The sequence below is a fragment of the Oncorhynchus masou genome, chromosome 21, assembly GCF_036934945.1.
Source record: "Oncorhynchus masou masou isolate Uvic2021 chromosome 21, UVic_Omas_1.1, whole genome shotgun sequence".
Classification (NCBI taxonomy): domain Eukaryota; kingdom Metazoa; phylum Chordata; class Actinopteri; order Salmoniformes; family Salmonidae; genus Oncorhynchus; species Oncorhynchus masou.
The window spans coordinates 41453882-41474685 of NC_088232.1; the positions used below are offsets into that span (position 1 = coordinate 41453882).

The window sequence follows — 20804 nt, forward strand, 5'->3', positions numbered from 1 at the left end:
TCCAATCCCTTTCTTTTACCCTCTCTCCCTCACCTCTTACCAAATGTTTGCTGCCACAAATGGGCTTAGAAGAATGCTCTTATTTGAGTGTTATCTGTGTCGCACAAGCAATATGTTAGCCAAAATGAACAAGACATCCTTAAATTCTGATAATAATTTAATGGAAAAGAAGCTGCAGATTACAGCTACTGAATATCCCAGCATCAAAGAACAATCTATGACCTTGTTCCCCTGTTGAAGACATTTGAACGGAGGCTGTTGCACCTGATGCCGGCTGGCATGGGCTTGTACGGTAACACTATCTGATCGGGTTTGGAGAAATGGAGAGGGTGAGGTTGGGCAAGGGAAAGACAATCCCCACCGGTGTGTGTGTGTGTGTGTGTGTGTGTGTGTGTGTGTGTGTGTGTGTGTGTGTGTGTGTGTGTGTGTGTGTGTGTGTGTGTGTGTGTGTGTGTGTGTGTGTGTGTGTGTGTGTGTGTGTGTGTGTGTGTGTGTGTGTGTGTGTGTGTGTGTGTGTGTGTGTGTGTGTGTGTGTTCATGTCTTATTATTGCCAATAATGACGAGTGCAAAATAATTGGTGAAAAAAGTCAGACTTACCTTGTCTGGAGAATGACACCACCTGCTCTTCTCTCCTACAGCTGTGGCTTTATTTAACACGACTTTAAAAATACCCTGGCAAATGTTGTGAAAAATGTTACGATGGCGATGATGTAGCGCACCTTATGTTATTTGTGTTCCTACAATGTCCCATGTGTCTCAGGTGTGTGATACCGCTTTAAGCCACAACAATTATTCAACTGACTTTGATTGCTGTGGCTACAAGCATTTTCACATTCACACACTGTTCACAATGACTTTCATCTTGTGAAAGTGTTCGTATGTGCTGCTTTCAATGAAGCAAGCTAATTTCTCTTTCTTCTTCTCTTTCTCTCCCACTCTCTCTCCCTCTGCCCCGTGTTTCTGTGTTCAGATTTATCGCGCAGTGACAAGAAGGAGAGCCGGTGCCCGACGCCAGGCTGTGATGGCACGGGTCATGTGACGGGGTTGTACCCTCACCACCGGAGCCTGTCTGGCTGTCCGCACAAAGACAGGGTACCACCTGAAAGTAAGCACTGCACATACACAATTCACTGTACCACTCATCTCAGTAACCAGGGAATGGATAAATTCCACTTCAATTCAGTCTATTTAGGTGACGAACCAAAAGTACAATTCAATTCCTTAATTTTGTGAGTTGAAATTGAATTTACCCCAAACCTACTGTTTGCAAAGCCTGTGGCTCTCAGTTTTCCGTCAGGTTTGTTTAATGTATTGTACTTAAGCAAGGTCTGCATGTTTCTTTGTTTTGTCTGAATGCTGTGTGTTTGTTATGGCTGCTCTGTGTTTGCTAGTCAGGTTGGGAGTGCACTGGGGTCATGGAGCATGGGATCACTGGGGTCATGGAGCATGGGGTCATGGGTTTGCTCGTGTTAGTCTATTACTAATGACCTGCCCCGTCTACTGTCTAATGATGGGGGGCAGCACTTGAAATTCCCACCCACTGCTGCAATCAGATTGTTATTTTTACTTAAGCTATTTTTCTTGCATTTTCTCCCTGAATTCATATGATGTTTACCTGCACAAAGTAAGATCCCACTGGGCACATACGTCAATTCAACGTCTATGTGGAAACAACGTTGATTCAACCAGTGTGTCTTGAGACTGAGAATGCATATCAATCTCAACAGCACAATAAGCCCCAATAATGTATTTGTATTCTTTGCTCAATTAAATTCAGGGGAATAAAATAGAATAATTACAGCTTTGTGAGGATGATGAACTGCAGCAGCGATAAACATTAGCCCCTCTCCGTCTGAAGTTCTCACCCGGGCTGTTTGGTCCCATTCACCAACCTTCTCAATAAAACCTCTTTAACACGTCATTAACCCGGATTCAGAAGGTAAAGTTATGATCTGCCATGACCCAGACTGCTAATAAAAATACAATTGTTTTTGTTAGAAATGAGTTAACATAAGACATGGCCTTATATGTCTGATTATTTAGGTAATATCTACATAGGCGTACAGCGGCCCATTATCAGCAACCATCACTCCTGTGTTCCAATGGCATGTTTTGTTAGCTAATCCAAGTTATCATTTTAAAAGGCTAATTGATCATTAAAAACCCATTTGCAATTACGAAGCAAAAAAACTGTCCTTCTTTAAACTAGTTGAGTATCTGGAGTATCAGCATCTGTAGGTTCGATTACAGGCTCAAAATGCCCAGAAACAAATAACTTTCTTTTGATGCTCGTCAGTCTATTCTTGTTCAGAGAAATGAAGGCTATTCCATGCGAGAAATTGACAAGAAACTGAAGATCTTGTACAACGTTGTGTACTACTCCCTTCACAGAACAGCGCAAACGGGCTCTAACCGAGTAGAAAGAGAAGTGGGAGGCCCTGGTACACAACTGAGCAAGAGGACAAGTACATTAGAGTGTCTAGTTTGAGAAACAGACGCCTCACAAGTCCTCAACTGGCAGCTAATTGGAGTGCTGCAGAGATGGTTGTCCTTCTGGAAGGTTCTCGCATCTCCACAGAGGTACTCTAGAGCTCTGTCAGAGTGACCATCGGGTTCTTGGCCCACCTATCTGACCAAGGCCCTTCTCCCTCGATTGCTCAGTTTGGCCGGGCCGCCAGCTCTAGGAAGTCTTGGTGGTTCCAAACTTCTTCCATTTAAGAATGATGGAGGCCACTGTGTTCTTGGGGACCTGAATGTTTTGGTACCCTTCGTCACTGAGCTCTATGGACAATTCCTTCGACCTCATGGTGTAACGGCCGTTGGTGGAAGGAGAAGAGGACCAAGGTGCAGCGTGGTAAGTATTCATAATGCATTTCATAAATACGAACACCTGAACAAAAACAACAAACGAACAGTTCTGCAAGGTGCAATACACAAAACAGAAAACAACGACCCACAAAACCCATGTGGGCAAGAGCTACCTAAGTATGGTTCTCAATCAGAGACAACGACAGACAGCTGTCCATGATTGAGAACCATACCCGGGCAAAAACAAAGAAATACAAAAACATAGAAAAGGAAACATAGTATGCCCACCCTAGTCACACCCTGGCCTAACCAAAATAGAGAATAAAAAGCCTCTATGACACATGGCTTGGTTTTTGCTCTGATGTGCACTGTCAACTGTGGGACCTTATATAAGCAGGTGTGTTCCTTTCCAAATCATGTCCAATCAATAGAATTTACTATAGGTGGACTCAAATCAAACTGTAGAATCATCTCAAGGGATATCAAAAGAAATGTCCTAAAATCATGCACACTGACACTAAGACAGGCATACACACAAATAGACACACAGTACATACACACAGACATACACACACAGTCATACACACACTGACTTTCTGAGAATGTGCGCAGTCATGCACACTAACATACACACATACACACACACACACACACTTGCAAATCATATTCTTGCTTTGTCATTATGGGGTATTGTGTGTAGATTGCTGAGGAAATTGTTTCATTTAATCCATTTTAAAATAAGGCTATAACATAACAAAATGTGGAAAAAGTCAGGGGGTCTGAATAGTACAGCACTGTATACTATTTATTCAACTGCACGACCAAGACATTATTCCACTGTATATTTGTAAATAAAATACAATTGTACTCGTCACATGCTTCGTATACAGCAGGTGTGGAATAACATTGAAATGCTTACTTACTGTCATACCTGATATAGTACATTCCTAATCTATACTGTAATTGGGTACATAAAGTATCGGTTTGTTAGTGTGAATACTATCCCCTTCAATGACTTGTTAATTGACTTTTGTTGTTATTGATATTGATTATTGTACTAAAATGTAGCTAGCATGCAGTCATTTCACTTCATCTTTTATATCCACTGTAAACTATGTATTTGACAAATACCATTTTATTGAGTTGAACATGTTGTTAAAAGGTGACCTGGTTCAGGTTGTGTGAGGTATCGATAGGACTCTTCTTTAAAAGCATGATCTGCCATGGTGCACACACACACACACACACACACACACACACACACACACACACACCTCAGCAGTGAGGGGGCAGTGGAAGGGAGGCGTTTCTGTCACACAGTGCCTGCAGGGATGAGTCAGAGCCATTAACACATTTACTGTACTGAGTGGACAATACATTATTAATGCAATGTCTTCATTTTATTTTTTTTAGCATTCACACAGTGCTCAAGTCATTTCCCAGGGAAATCTAGGATATTAAAATGAAGTGATGTTGCAAATTAATGATTCCTTTTCCGTGTTTGCTCATTGAACCGTCTCTTTGTTGAATATCAAATATTTAATCCCCTCATTACAGCTCTTTTTTTTGTACCTGAAAACTGTGTACTGTACCTACGAAGTAGAGTGCAAAATGTAGCATACACTCAAGAATCACCGCTTTTCCCCATGACATTGTTCACATTCAAATCCAAAAGTTTCTAGTCATTATAACAGTCTCTTTGTCATGGTCAGGCAGAGTAGTGATATAATCTAATATAATGTGTTGGCACATGGTGTGTTGAGGTGGAGGGCATGTCCCAATTACTTCTTCTGTGCACTAATTAGTATGTCAGAGAGTGACGATGACGAGGGTCAGAGTGGAAGGGGTGATAATGATGAAGCTGACACAGATGACGAAGCTGACACAGAGACCAATTTTAAAGGCCAAGTGCAGTCGAAAAGGTGATTTTCCTGTGTGTTTCCACAGTATGAGGTTGGAATAATTTCTAATAGACCAATAAGATAGAGAGTTCCAAACCTCTCTGCCAGTAACAACTAGTTTTTAGTTTTCACCTCCCCACTCTGACCACTCCCCGATAGTCCTAGCAAAATTCTTGCTTGAGAAATTGCTCTTTGCTACAAAGTTATTTTTGTTTCTTTTTGACCATTTCATTTGAAAACAATCACATTAAGGTACTTAATTGTTACCCTGAAATGATTTGATATTGAGATGAAAATGTCTGCATTGAACCTTCAAGACAAAGGAGATGATGGTGGACCACAGGTAAAAGAGGAGCGAGCACGCCCCCATTCTCATCCACGGGGCTGGAGCAGGTTGAGAGCTCCAACTTCCTCAGTGTCCACATCACCAACAAACTAACATGGTCCAAGCACACCAAGACAGTTGTGAAGAGGGCACGACAAAACCTATTCCCCCTCAGGAGACTGAAAACATTTGGCATGGGTCCTCAAATCCTCAAAAGGTTCAACAGCTACACCATCGAGAGCATCCTGACTGGTTGCTTCACCGCCTGGTATGGAAACTGCTTGGCATCTGACCGTAAGGCACTACAGAGGGTAATGAGTATGGCCCAGTACATCACTGGGGCCAAGCTTCCTGCCAAATTGTCAAAGACTCCAGCCACCCTAGTCATAGACTGTTCTCTCTGCTACCACACAGCAAGAGGTACCGGAGCACCAAGTCTAGGTCCAAGAGACAACAGCTTCTACCCCCAAGCCATAAGACTCCTGAACATCTAATCAAATGGCTACCCAGACTATTGTACCCCCCCCCCCCCTCTTTCACACTGCTCCTACTCTCTGTTGTTATCATCTATGCAAAGTCACTTTAATAAGTCTACCTACATGTACATATTACCTCAACTAACTGGTAACCACGCACATTGTCGCTGTACCGGTACACCCCTGTATATAGTCTATTGTTATTTTACTGCTGCTCTTTAATTACTTGTTACTTTTATCTCTTATTCTTATCCGTATTTTTTTAACTGGATTGTTGGTTAGGGGCTCACAAGTAAGCATTTCACTGTTGTATTCGGCGCATGTGACTAATGCAATTTGATTTGATTTGATTTCACCCATACTGCAGGGCGTCTGTCTGACCCCTCCCTCACCTCTCTCCCCTCTCGGGGTTCTCAACCGGGTCCTCTTCGAGACGTCCATAGATAGATCATTATTCTAATTGCCTGCCGTAGGGAACTGGAGACAGTTATGGACTGTTTTAATGGTCAATGCTATTGAAGGCAGGAATATGTAATAATGGGCGGAGGACATCAAAGAGCATAATCTATTATAGAGAGAGAGAACCCTATACTGCTTGTGTTTGGCACGATCTGTGGAATTCTGGCATGTCTTCTGCATGGTCGTTATCCATTGGCTGTTGGCTACTCGCTCTGTTCTCTGCATGCCTTAAGCTTCCTCTGTCTTCTGTGTCTGGCTGTGTCCTAGGCTAGCACTCTTAGATTACTTCCTCTTCTCCACTATACTCCCCTTCTTCATTCTTCATTCCACAGTGATCTGAAAATACTAGATCACTGAAAGCAGTATGGTGGAAATAAAGGCATGTATGCCCTTTCAGACTGTAGTGCACTATAGGGAGAAGGAAGGAGGTAACCTCAGATTGCTGGAACAGATCCTAATGATTATGATAATACCAAGATGCTGACACGCTCTTTCACACACTAATGGTACTGTCTGGTTGTGGGCCTTCTAACCTTCCCTATCTGTCTTTATCGCTCTCCTGTCTGTCTGTCTGTCTGTCTGTCTGTCTGTCTGTCTGTCTGTCTGTCTGTCTGTCTGTCTGTCTGTCTGTCTGTGTGAAGTCCTTGCTATGTATGAAAATGTTCTTAAGTGTCCTACACTGGGCTGCACGGGACGCGGCCATGTCAATAGCAACAGGAACTCCCACAGAAGGTGAGTCGTCCTACCATATTGGAAAATGGCAGGATCGTCTGTGATACATCCTCCTTTTGTTCAGTTCGAGATTTTTCTATTTCACATCCAATGACAGGTGGTTACATTATCCTGGTTTCTTGCCTCTTTATTTATATATTGTCTTTTGTTTGTGTTTTACTGGATATTACTGATTAGTTTGTATTTATTTTCTCATTTGTTTATATATTCATTTATTTATGTTCCAATTGTATCATCAATTTGCCAATAATTTTATGTCTGTATATTGTTGCACATATGTCACTTTTTATTGACTTCGATGGAAAAGGAGTTTACAAAAGTAGTTGGAAACTCATTTTTTGAAGCTAGGAGAGCTGGAGAGAAGAAGGGAGTCACCCATAGCAGATATTAGGGTGTTGAAGCAGCCATTAGCACCTCTCTACCACCTTTGGCAGAAGAGAAGGAAGGCTACCGACCTGGGTAGACTGGAGCTCTCTCCTGCTGAGCACAGTGTCACTAAGACTGGCATACACACAAATAGACACACAGTACATACACTCAGACATACACACACAGTCATACACACACTGACTTTCTGAGAATGTGCGTAGCCATTCACACTATCACACACACACACTTGCAAAATACACACTCACTCACCTACAGTATATGGACACCTGCTATCCTATAATCACAACTCAAGAATACAACTCTCACTCCACATGCACTGGCTGAGGGCTGTGATCTAAAGAACTTATTTTTATTTTTAAAGACAAGTCATTAAAGAACAATTAAGAATTCTTATTTACAATGACGGCCTACCCCGGTCAAACCTACCCCGGTCAAGACTTCAACCCTCTTCACACTTGACGACATTTATAACTAAGAACTTGGGAAATTATAAATAACAACAAAGGACCTATTTAACCTTGGGATGTTAGTGTGTGTGTGTATTGGGAGGTTGATTAGCGTGTGTGTGTGTGTGTGTGTGTGTGTGTGTGTGTGTGTGTGTGTGTGTGTGTGTGTGTGTGTGTGTGTGTGTGTGTGTGTGTGTGTGTGTGTGTGTGTGTGTGTGTGTGCGTGCGTGCGTGCGTGCGTGCGTGCGTGCGTGCGTGTGTGTGTGTATACATTAAATGGGGAGTTGCAGGGTGGGGATTGTGTGTGTCTGCAGGTAGTTTAATCTCAGAATTCCCTGAAGCTACTCAACCAGAAATAAGCAAGCTGTTATAATAACCAACTGTGTTGTTATTTAAAGTGCTTAATGAAAATGAATGATATTGGAAATTACCCAAAGACTTATTGAAAGGCAGGCAGGCAGGCAGGCAGGCAGGCAGGCAGGCAGGCAGGCAGGCAGGCAGGCAGGCAGGCAGGCAGACAACCTGAGCAACAGACAGGAAGCCAGGGATGCATTGAATCAATCAATCACATTTATTTATAAAGCCCTTCTTACATCGGCTGATGTCACAAAGTGCTGTACAGAAACCCAGCCTAAAACCCCAAACAGCAAGCAATGTAGGTGTAGAAGCACGGTGGCCAGGAAAAACTCCCTAGAAAGGCCGGAGCCTTGGAAGAGAGGAACCAGGCTATGATGGGTGGCAAGTCCTCTTTTGGCTGTACTGGGTGGAGATTATAACAGAACATGGCCAAGATGTTCAAATGTTTATAGATGACCAGCAGAGTCAAATAATAATAATCACAGTGGTTGTCGAGGGTGCAACAGGTCAGCACCTCAGGAGTTAATGTCAGTTAGCTTTTCATAGTCAATCATTCAGATTATCTCTACCGCTCCTGCTGTCTAGAGAGTTGAAAACAGCAGGTCTGGGACAAGGTAGCATGTCCAGTGAACAGGTCAGGGTTCCATAGCCACAGGCAGAACAGTTGAAACTGGAGCAGCAGCACGACCAGGTGGACTGGGGACAGCAAGGAGTCATCAGGCCAGGAAGTCCTGAGGCATGGTCCTAGGGCTCGGGTCCTCCAAGAGAGAGAAAAAAAAGAGAAAGAAAAAAAGAGAGAATTAGAGAGAGCATACTTCAATTCACACAGGACACCGGATAAGACAGGAGAAATACTCCAGATATAACAGACTGACCCTAGCCCCCCGACACAAACTATTGCAGCATAAATCCTGGAGACTGAGACAGGAGGGGTCGGGAGACACTGTGGCCCCGTCTGAGGTTACCCGCGGATAAGGCCAAACAGGAAGGATATAACCCCACCCACAAAGCACAGCCCCCACACCACTAGAGGGATATCTTCAACCACCAACTTACTATCCTGAGACAAGGCCGAGTATAGCCCACGAAGATCTCACCCACGGCACAAACTCAAGGGGAGGCGTCAAACCGGACAGGAAGATCACGTCAGTGACTCAACCCACTCAATTGGCGCACCCCTCCAAGGGACGGCATGGAAGAGCACCAGTAAGCCAGTGACTCAGCCCCTGTAATAGGGTTTGAGGCAGAGAATCCTAGTGGAGAGAGGGGAATTGGCCAGGCAGAGAGAGCAAGGGTGGTTCGTTGCTCCAGTACCTTTCCGTTCACCTTCACACTCCTGGGCCAGACGACACTCAATCATAGGAGCTACTGAAGAGATGAGACTTCAATAAAGACTTAAAGGTCGAGACCGAGTCTGCGTCTCTCACATGGAGAGGCAAACCATTCCATAAAAATTGAGCTCTATGGGAGATAGCTCTGCCTCCAGCTGTTCACTTAGAAATTCTAGGCACAGTAAGGAGGCCTGTGTCTTGTGACAGTAGCATACGTGTAGGTATGTATGGCAGGACCAAATTGGAAAGATAGTTAGGAGCAAGCCCATGTAATGCTTTGTAGGTTGAAATCAGCCCTAACCTTAACAGGAAGCCAGTGAAGAAAGGCTAGCACTGGAGTAATATGACCACAATTTTGGAGGGTTCTAATCAAGATTCTAGCAGCCGTGTTTAGCACTAACTGAAGTTTATTTAGTGCTTTATCCGGGTAGCCGGAAAGTAGAGCATTGCAGTAGTCTAACCTAGAAGTGACAAAAGCATAGTTGAATTTTTCTGAAGAATTTTGGACAGAAATTTTCTGATTTTTGCAATGTTATGTAGATGGAAAAAAGCTGTCCTTGAAACAGTCTTGATATGTTTGTCAGAAGAGAGATCAGGGTCCAGAGTAGCGCAGAGGTCTTCACAGTTTAATTTGAGATGACTGTACAACCATCAAGATTAATTGTCAGATTCAGCAGAAGATCTCTTTGTTTCTTGGGACCTAGAACTAGCATCTCTGTTTTGTCCGAGTTTAAAAGTAGAACATTTGCCGCCATCCACTTCCTTGTGTCTGAAACACAGGTTCCATGGGGGCCGTACATGTACAGATGTGTGTCGTCCGCATAGCAATGAAAGTTAGTATCACCAAGAGGTAAAATAAATAGTGTAAACAATAGTGGTCCTAAAATGGAGCCTTGAGGAACACCAACATTGACAGTTGATTTGTCAGAGGACAAACCATCTACAGAGACAAACTGATATCTTTCTCATAGATAAGATCTAAACCAGGCCAGAATTTGTCTGTGCAGACCAGTTTGAGTTTCCAATCTCTCCAAAAGGTAATTTACCACCTTGAATGAGACCATTATATGCAAAAGAGACTCTAGCCCCGTTCATACCTGCCGCTAACATGCGTCCTTCGTCCTGACCTTTCCTGATCTTATCCTGATCTTGCCCATTTACATTTATAAGATCTGATCTAGATCAGTTCACAAAGAGTCTTTGAGTCATTGGGTAAAATCAGATTGTGGACAAGATCAGGAAAGTGACACATGGTAGAACCAGGTATAAGCAGGGCTTCTGTGTCTCAATGGACTTTTCCTGGTAACTTTAAAAAAAATAAGATATGACCAGTCTCCCTTCCATTCCTGGTTGTCTTATTCACCCGTCCCCGTCCCCGTCCCCGTCCCCATCTCCGTCTCCGTCTCCGTCCCCGTCCCCGTCCCTCCAGTTTGTCAGGGTGTCCCATCGCTGCAGCAGAGAAGCTGCAGAAAGCCCAGGACAAGAGCATCTGTTGTGACGGCTCCTCCAAGTCTAACCAGGGTTCTGACCGCGTGCTCAGGTACTGGTCTGACTGATCACCACACTACACTCAGCATCTATGGGGAACACCTCACTGAGAGAGACAGTGTAGGCACAGTCGAAAGAACTAAACATATTAATTGGACTTCAAATTTTGAACCAGGGTTCAGTTCAATTCAAATGATTGTACTCTTCCTGAACTGGCTGAATTGAATTGACCCCATTCTAGTGTTCTACCTTACACCCTTACCTACCTTAGTTAGTGTTGGAAGGTTTTCTTAATTACTGTATTATAGATTTAAAAGGTTCTCTATGTCTGTTTGATTTCTATATCTTTTGATCTCTCAGACAGTTATAGTTTGGAGAAGCTCTACATTAATGTTCTTGTTTATGGAGTGAAAGCCCTTATTGGGTTTTAGAGATCAGAATAATTTCAGCAAAAGTTTATTTGATATGCATGATAAGATAATGATTAAAAAAGTATTATTAAACGGGTGGTTTGAGCACTGAATGCTGATTGGTTGACAGCCATGGTATGTCAGACCGTATACCACGGGAATGACAAAACATTTATAATATCAGAGAAAATGCATGACTTTAATTGTGAGTTCTGTTTGGGTATGATAATTTATGGAGACATTGTAGTGTTGCAATGACAGACAGTATAGACATGTAGCTTAGATAAACTCAAAGCTCAATGCAAGGATCACCTGAGGTTAGTTGACTGTTGCCTTGCCTTTTCCCTTTGCTACCTTCCCCTCCCCCCGCTCCTCCCCTTCCCACCTCCCCTGCGTGATGTTTGGTGCCTCTGCTCTGTCCAACCTACGCCCCCTCGTGGTTTATTTTCCAGGCCTATGTGCTTTGTGAAACAGCTGGAGATCCCTCAGTACGGCTACAAGAACAACGTGTCCACCAGCACGCCACGCTCCAACCTGGCCAAGGAACTGGAGAAGTACTCTAAGACCAGCTTTGACTACAGCAGCTTCACTGACAGCAGCCACAGCAACAATGTCTACGGCAAACGGGCCATCGCACCCAAACTCCAAGGCAGGGACACTTCCCCTAAAGGATATGACGGTACAGACTGACGTGTTGTCTCTTCCCTTTACTCTGTTGTTTTGCTTTATTGTTGTTTCAGGTTTTCAATTTGATACATTTTGTGGGTAGAAGGATGAAAAAATGGTTCCAAAAGGGAATCCTTTTTGGATCCAGTTAGAACCCTTTTGTGTTCCATTTTGAACCATCTGTGGAAAAGTTTATACATGGAACCCAAAAGGGTTCTACCTGGAACCAAAATGGTTCTACCTGGAACCAAAAAGTGTTCTTCAAATGGTTCTCCTATGGGGACAGCCAAAGAACCCTTTTAGGTTCTAGATAGCACCTTTTTTGGTATATGTATGGTATATGAATTTTCTTTATTTCGAAGAACTTTTCTCCACCAATTCATTGTAGTTTGTCCCTTGTTTCCAAACTCAGCAATATTTAATCTTCCCAAATTCTATATTGTTGAAATGAATGCATCTCCCTTAGCCAAGTTACGATAAGAGCATTTCTATGCAGTGGATGTGTTTATACTTGTGGATAACTATCCCTACCCCTGTGTATGTCCTTCAGCCAAGCGCTACTGTAAGAACTCCAGCTCGGCAAGTAGCACGACCAGCACCTACGCCCCCAGCAGCAGCAGTAGCAGCCTGAGCTGTGGAGGAGGGGGCGGAGGGGGAGGCAGTAGTGCCAGCTCCACCTGTAGTAAGAGCAGCTTCGACTACACCCACGACATGGAGGCTGCCCACATGGCTGCCACGGCTATCCTCAACCTGTCCACGCGGTGCAGAGAGATGCCCCACGGCCTGGGAGGAAAACCCCAGGATCTGTGTACTCGGGTAGGTTGATAATTAACTACTTATACATATGTTAGCCTTTATAAACCCTTTACAGCTGATATCTTCATGTAAGGTGGAACACAAGTAAATAGGGTTGTGCATCATGCACCAATTCAGAGAAAGTAAGAGGATGACACAGGTTTATTTCTTGTCATAGAGGTTGACTTTCAGCCAACTGGAAATATCCAAATCCTACTTGGCATCCTGTGGTTTACCATAGTCTATTATAGTATGGGTTAAACCTTTGAACTGTATCCTACAACCACAGTCCCATCCCACTGCTAGAGGCATTTCCCTCCAAGCTTGTCCTGTCCTGCCAGGTAACGTGAGCAGTGATGAGTGAGGATGATATGGTCTCTTTAGCCATGAACGCTTGTGATCTGTTAAAGATATATCCACGGCTGTGTCTCTGACATGGAGCTCAGCGAGACAGTTTTTTATTTCCCTTCTGGGATCAGACAGGGTAGATAGGAAGCGTGGTGGGATGGGATGGATCGGCGTTGACGTGCGCTGTGAGCCCAATATGTCATCAGGAGGCGATAAGGCGTCAGTAGTCTTGCATTATCAGCACGGAGACGCTGAGCCGGCAAATAGGAGAGAGAGGAAGCACAGCAGAGTACTAACGCTAGCCTGGCGCTAATGTTGGCAGCATGGTCTGTCTGGGGCTGGAGAGCCGAGAATAGAGGAGGGGAAAAGAGTTGAGAGGAATGCATAGGGGAGAGGTGATGAAAGGATGGGAAAACAGAAGAGAAAGTAAGGGAGTAGAGGGGCATCTTCAGTGTGAAGTAGGGAGGAGTGCACTTAGCTGGTAGAAGAGCCTTAGGCAATTAGGACTTTATCTCTTTCTCCCTTCCTCTCTGTCCGTCTCTGCTCCATAGGTGAGGCAGACAGGGAGGAGTTTCCTAGGCAGAGATGGACACAGGAAACGTCAGGGAGACTCTCAACCTTCTTTCATCTGAACACTTCCAGTCATGTCATTGCTTTTCTCACATTGTCTGTCTTTCCGCTATCTACATCCACTCCTATCTCTCTGAGTGAAAGTGAGGGAGACTGAGGAATACTCATGAATACTGAGGGAGAATAGCTGGTTTTGTTTTAGAATCTGGAGGGGGCAGGTGAAAGTGATGTGGGGAAGCAGCTACTGAGGCCTCCAACTCTCTCTCGCCCACCTTCACCCAGCACAGCCCTGGCAACAGGGGTCCAGGGCTACCTAGGGGTCAGATGATGATGCTGTGGTCCTTGAGGAAACGGGGAAAGATCGCTAAAGGGGCTTCCTCATCTCCCAATCTACTACTAATTAGACATCATGGGTCAATCACATTAGTACTGTCATACACACCCGACAGGTCCTCTATACGTAGATACAGATGCACACAGACAGCCAGAGCCCCATCCCTTTGGCTCCACGGCTATGACAGCTGAGCCGGTAACATATCACTGAGCCGGTTACATATCACTGAGCCGGTATCATATCACTGAGCCGGTAACATATCACTGAGCCGGTTACATATCACTGAGCCGGTTACATATCACTGAGCCGGTAACATATCACTGAGCCGGTATCATATCACTGAGCCGGTTACATATCACTGAGCCGGTATTATATCACTGAGCCGGTTACATATCACTGAGCCGGTTACATATCACTGAGCCGGTAACATATCACTGAGCCGGTTACATATCACTGAGCCAGTTACATATCACTGAGCCATATCACTGAGCCAGTTACATATCACTGAGCCGGTTACATATCACTGAGCCGTTACATATCACTGAGCCGGTTACATATCACTGAGCCGGTTACATATCACTGAGCCGGTTACATATCACTGAGCCATATCACTGGTTACATATCACTGAGCCGGTTACATATCACTGAGCCGGTAACATATCACTGAGCCGGTAACATATCACTGAGCCGGTAACATATCACTGAGCCGGTTACATATCACTGAGCCGGTTACATATCACTGAGCCGGTAACATATCACTGACATATCACTGCCGGTTACATATCACTGAGCGGTAACATATCACTGAGCCGGTTACATATCACTGAGCCGGTTACATATCACTGAGCCGGTAACATATCACTGAGCCAGTTACATATCACTGTTACATATCACTGAGCCGGTTACATATCACTGAGCCAGTTACATATCATATCACTGAGCCGGTTATCATATCATATCACTGAGCCCGTTACATATCACTGAGCCGGTAACATATCACTGTTACATATCACTGATATCACTGAGCCCCGAGCCAGTTACATATCACTGAGCCGGTTAATATCATATCACACTGAGCCGGTAACATATCACTGAGCCGGTATTACATATCACTGAGCCGGTTACATATCACTGAGCCGGAGCCAGTTACATATCACTGAGCCGGTTACATATCACTGAGCCGGTTACATATCACTGAGGTTAGCCGGTTAACATATCACTGAGCCGGTAACATATCACTGAGCCGGTTACATATCACTGAGCCGGTTACATATCACTGAGCCGGAGCAGATAACATATCACTGAGCCAGTTACATATCACTGAGCCATATCACTGAGCCGTTACATATCACTGAGCCAGTTACATATCACTGAGCCGGTTACATATCACTGAGCCGGTTACATATCACTGAGCCGGTTACATATCACTGAGCAGGTTAACATATCACTATCACTGAGCCAGTTACATATATCACTGAGCCATATCACTGAGCCAGTTACATTACATATCACTGAGCCACATATCACTGAGCCGGTTACATATCACTGAGCCGGTATATCACTGAGCGAGCCGGTAACATATCACTGAGCCAGTTACATATCACTGAGAGCCAGTTATATATATATCACTGAGCCGGTTACATATCACTGAGCGGTTACATATCACTGAGCCAGTAACATATCACTGAGCCGGTTACATATCACTGAGCCGGTTACATAACACTGAGCCGGTTATCATATCACTGAGCCGGTCGGTTACATATCACTGAGCCGGTTACATATCACTGAGCATATCACTGAGTTACATATCACTGAGCCGGTTACATATCACTGAGCCGGTAATATCACTGAGCCGGTTATATATCACTGAGCCGGTTACATATCACTGAGCCGGTTACATATCACTGAGCCGGTTACATATCACTGAGCCAGTTACATATCACTGAGCCGTTACATATCACTGAGCCGGTTACATATGACTGAGCCGGTTACATATCACTGAGCCCGTTACATATCACTGAGCCAGTACATATCACTGAGCCGGTTACATATCACTGAGCCAGTTACATATCACTGATATCACTGAGCCGTTACATATCACTGAGCCAGTTACTATCACTGAGCCGGTTACATATCACTGAGCCAGCACTGAGCGGTAACATATCACTGAGCCGGTAACATATCACTGAGCCGGTATATCACTGAGCCATATCACTGAGCGGTTTACATATCACTGAGCCGGTTACATATCACTGAGCCACTGGTTACATATCACTGAGCCGGTTACATATCACTGAGCCGGTTACATATCACTGAGCCGGTTACATATCACTGAGCCGGTAACATATCACTGAGCCGGTTACATATCACTGAGCCAGTTACATATCACTGAGCCAGTTACATAAAACTGAGCCGGTAACATATCACTGAGCCGGTTATCACATATCACTGAGCGGTTACATATCACTGAGCCGGTTACATATCACTGAGCCTGTAACATATCACTGAGCCAGTTACATATCACTGAGCCGGTTACATATCACTGAGCCAGGTTACATATCACTGAGCCGGTTACATATCACTGAGCCAGTTACATATCACTGAGCTGGTAACATATCACTGAGCAAGTTACATATCACTGAGCCAGTAACATATCACTGAGCCAGTTACATATCACTGAGCTGGTAACATATCACTGAGCAAGTCACTGAGCCGGTTACATATCACTGACTATGAGCCGGTTACATATCACTGAGCCGGTTACATATCACTGCGGTAACATATCACTGAGCCAGTTACATATCACTGAGCCGGTTACATATCACTGAGCCGGTAACATATCACTGAGCCAGTTACATATCACTGAGCCGGTTACATATCACTGAGCCGGTTACATATCACTGAGCCAGTTACATATCACTGAGCCGGTTACATATCACTGAGCCGGTAACATATCACTGAACGGGTTACATATCACTGAGCCGGTATTATATCACTGAGCCGGTTACATATCACTGAGTCGGTTACATATCACTGAGCCAGTAATATATCACTGAGCCGGTTACATATCACTGAGCCGGTTACATATCACTGAGCCGGTTACATATCACTGAGTCGGTTACATATCACTGAGCCAGTAACATATCACTGAGCCGGTTACATATCACTGAGCCAGTTACATATCACTGAGCCGGTTACATATCACTGAGCCGGTAACATATCACTGAGCCGGTAACATATCACTGAGCCAGTTACATATCACTGAGCCGGTTACATATCACTGAGCCGGTTACATATCACTGAGCACTGGTTACATATCACTGAGCCGGTTACATATCACTGGTTACATATCACTGACTGAGCAGGTAACATATCACTGAGCCTGTTACATATCACTGAGCCGGTTACATATCACTGAGCCGGTTACATATCACTGAGCCGGTTACATATCACTGAGCCGGTTACATATCACTGAGTCGGTAACATATCACTGAGTTACATATCACTGAGGTTACATATCACTGAGGTTACATATCACTGAGCCGGTATTATATCACTGAGCCGGTTACATATCACTGAGTCGGTTACATATCACTGAGCCAGTAACATATCACTGAGCCGGTTACATATCACTGAGCCGGTTACATATCACTGAGCCAGTTACATATCACTGAGCCGGTTACATATCACTGAACGGGTTACATATCACTGAGCCGGTATTATATCACTGAGCCGGTTACATATCACTGAGTCGGTTACATATCACTGAGCCAGTTACATATCACTGAGCCGGTTACATATCACTGAGTAACATATCACTGAGTTACATATCACTGACATACTGAGCCAGTCACTGAGCCGGTTACATATCACTGAGCCAGTAATATATCACTGTAACATATCACTGAGCCGGTTACATATCACTGAGCCGGTTACATATCACTGAGCCGGTTACATATCACTGAGCCGGTTACATATCACTGAGCCGGTAACATATATCACTGAGCCGGTTACATATCACTGAGCCGGTTACATATCACTGAGCCAGTTACATATCACTGAGCACTGGTATCACTGAGCCAGTTACATATCACTGAGCCGGTAACATATCACTGAGCCAGTAACATATCACTGAGCCAGTTACATATCACTGAGCCGGTTACATATCACTGAGCCAGTTACATATCACTGAGCTTACATATCACTGAGCCGGTAACATATCACTGAGCCAGTTACATATCACTGAGCCGGTAACATATCACTGAGCCAGTTACATATCACTGAGCCGGTTACATATCACTGAGCCGGTAACATATCACTGAGCCAGTTACATATCACTGAGCCGGTTACATATCACTGAGCCGGTTACATATCACTGAGCCGGTTACATATCACTGAGCAGATAACATATCACTGAGCCTGTTACATATCACTGAGCCGGTTACATATCACTGAGCCGGTTACATATCACTGAGCCGGTTACATATCACTGAGCCGGTTACATATCACTGAGCCGGTTACATATCACTGAGCCGGTTACATATCACTGAGCCTGTTACATATCACTGAGCCGAGTTACATATCACTGAGCCATATCACTGAGTTACATATCACTGAGCCGGTTACATATCACTGAGCCGGTTACATATCACTGAGTCGGTTACATATCACTGAGCCGGTTACATATCACTGAGTCGGTTACATATCACTGAGTCGGTTACATATCACTGAGCCTATTACATAAAACTGAGCCGGTTACATATCACTGAGCCGGTTACATATCACTGAGCCGGTAACATATCACTGAGCCGGTTACATATCACTGAGCCGGTTACATATCACTGAGCCGGTAACATATCACTGAGCCGGTTACATATCACTGAGCCGGTTACATATCACTGAGCCATATCACTGGTTACATAACTGAGCTGAGCCACTGGTAACATATCACTGAGCCGGTTACATATCACTGAGCCGGTTACATATCACTGAGCCGGTAACATATCACTGAGCGGTTACATATCACTGAGTTACATATCACTGAGCCTATTACATAAAACTGAGCCGGTTACATATCACTGAGCCGGTTACATAAAACTGAGCCGGTTACATATCACTGAGCCGGTTACATATCACTGAGCCGGTTACATATCACTGAGCCGGTTACATATCACATATCACTGAGCCAGTTACATATCACTGAGCCAGTTACATAAAACTGAGCCGGTTAATATCACTGAGCATATCACTGAGCATATCACTGAGTTACATATCACTGAGCCGGTTACATATCACTGAGTTACATATCACTGAGCCGGTTACATATCACTGAGCCGGTTACATATCACTGAGCCGGTTACATATCACTGAGCCGACATGGACATGGAGAGAGCTGGCTTGATATCCCTCACGTATGAGAATTAGCTCTCACGTTTATTACATACCAGTGGTCAGTTTATTGGGGCGGCAGGGTAGCCTAGTGGTTAGAGCGTTGGACTAGTAACCGAAAGGTTGTGAGTTCAAACCCCCGAGCTGACAAGGTACAAATCTGTCATTCTGCCCTTGTTAACCCACTGTTCCTAGGCCGTCATTGAAAATAAGAATTTGTTCTTAACTGACTTCCCTGGTCAAATAAAGGTAAAAATTAAATTAAAATACATCTCATTAGCTATATATCAGTGTATTATATATCTCAGTAGCTAAATATAATTTATTATATGTCTTGGTAGCTAAATATCAGTTTATTACATATTTCCGTAGCTATATATAATTTATTATAAATCTCAGTAGCTAAATGTCAGTGTATTATATATCTCAGTAGCTAAATATCTGTTTATTATATATTTCAGTAGCTATATATAATTTATTATAAATCTCAGTATCTATATATCAGTTTAGTATATATTTCAGTAGTTATATATCAGCTTATGATATCTTGGTAGCTATATATCAGTGTATTATATCAAATCAAATCAAATGAAATTTTATTTGTCACATACACATGGTTAGCAGATGTTAATGCGAGTGTAGCGAAATGCTTGTGCTTCTAGTTCCGACAATGCAGTAATAACCAACGAGTAATCTAGCTAACAATTCCAAAACTACTACCTTATACACATAAGTTTAAAGGGATAAAGAATATATACATAAAGATATATGAATGAGTGATAGTACAGAGCGGCATAGGCAAGATACAGTAGATGGTATCGAGTACAGTATATACATATGAGATGAGTATGTAAACAAAGTGGCATAGTTTAAAGTGGCTAGTGATACATGTATTACATAAAGATGCAGTAGATGATATAGAGTACAGTATATACGTATACATATGAGATAAATAATGTAGGGTATGTAAACATTATATTAAGTAGCATTGTTTAAAGTGGCTAGTGATATATTTTACATCAATTCCCATCAATTCCAATTATTAAAGTGGCTGGAGTTGAGTCAGTGTGTTGGCAGCAGCCACTCAATGTTAGTGGTGGCTGTTTAACAGTCTGATGGCCTTGAGATAGAAGCTGTTTTTCAGTCTCTCGGTCCCAGCTTTGATGCACCTGTACTGACCTCGCCTTCTGGACGATAGCGGGGTGAACAGGCAGTGGCTCGGGTGGTTGTTGTCCTTGATGATCTTTTTGGCCTTCCTGTGACATCGGGTGGTGTAGGTGTCCTGGCGGGCAGGTAGTTTGCCCCCGGTGATGCGTTGTGCAGACCTCACTACCCTCTGGAGAGCCTTACGGTTGTGGGCGGAGCAGTTGCCGTACCAGGCGCTGAAACAGCTCGACAGGATGCTCTCAATTGTGCATCTGTAGAAGTTTGTGAGTGCTTTTGGTGACTAGCCGAATTTCTTCAGCCTCCTGAGGTTGAAGAGGCGCTGCTGCGCCTTCTTCATGATGCTGTCTGTGTGGGTGGACCAATTCAGTTTGTCTGTGATGTGTACGCGGAGGAACTTAAAACTTACTACCCT

General features: G+C 43.9%; 1 protein-coding gene across 6 annotated transcripts in view; it reads left to right on the forward strand.

Moving 5' to 3' along the window:
- LOC135508360 (myelin transcription factor 1-like protein) overlaps window positions 1-20804 on the forward strand; it is a 193697-nt gene that overhangs the window by 147364 nt on the left and 25529 nt on the right. For all 6 annotated transcript variants that reach the window (XM_064928484.1, XM_064928486.1, XM_064928488.1 and 3 more), the window contains 5 exons: window positions 972-1106; window positions 6612-6702; window positions 10656-10766; window positions 11577-11803; window positions 12341-12606. In XM_064928484.1, the coding sequence (XP_064784556.1) occupies window positions 972-1106; window positions 6612-6702; window positions 10656-10766; window positions 11577-11803; window positions 12341-12606 (830 nt within the window). The remainder of the gene's footprint in view (window positions 1-971; window positions 1107-6611; window positions 6703-10655; window positions 10767-11576; window positions 11804-12340; window positions 12607-20804) is intronic.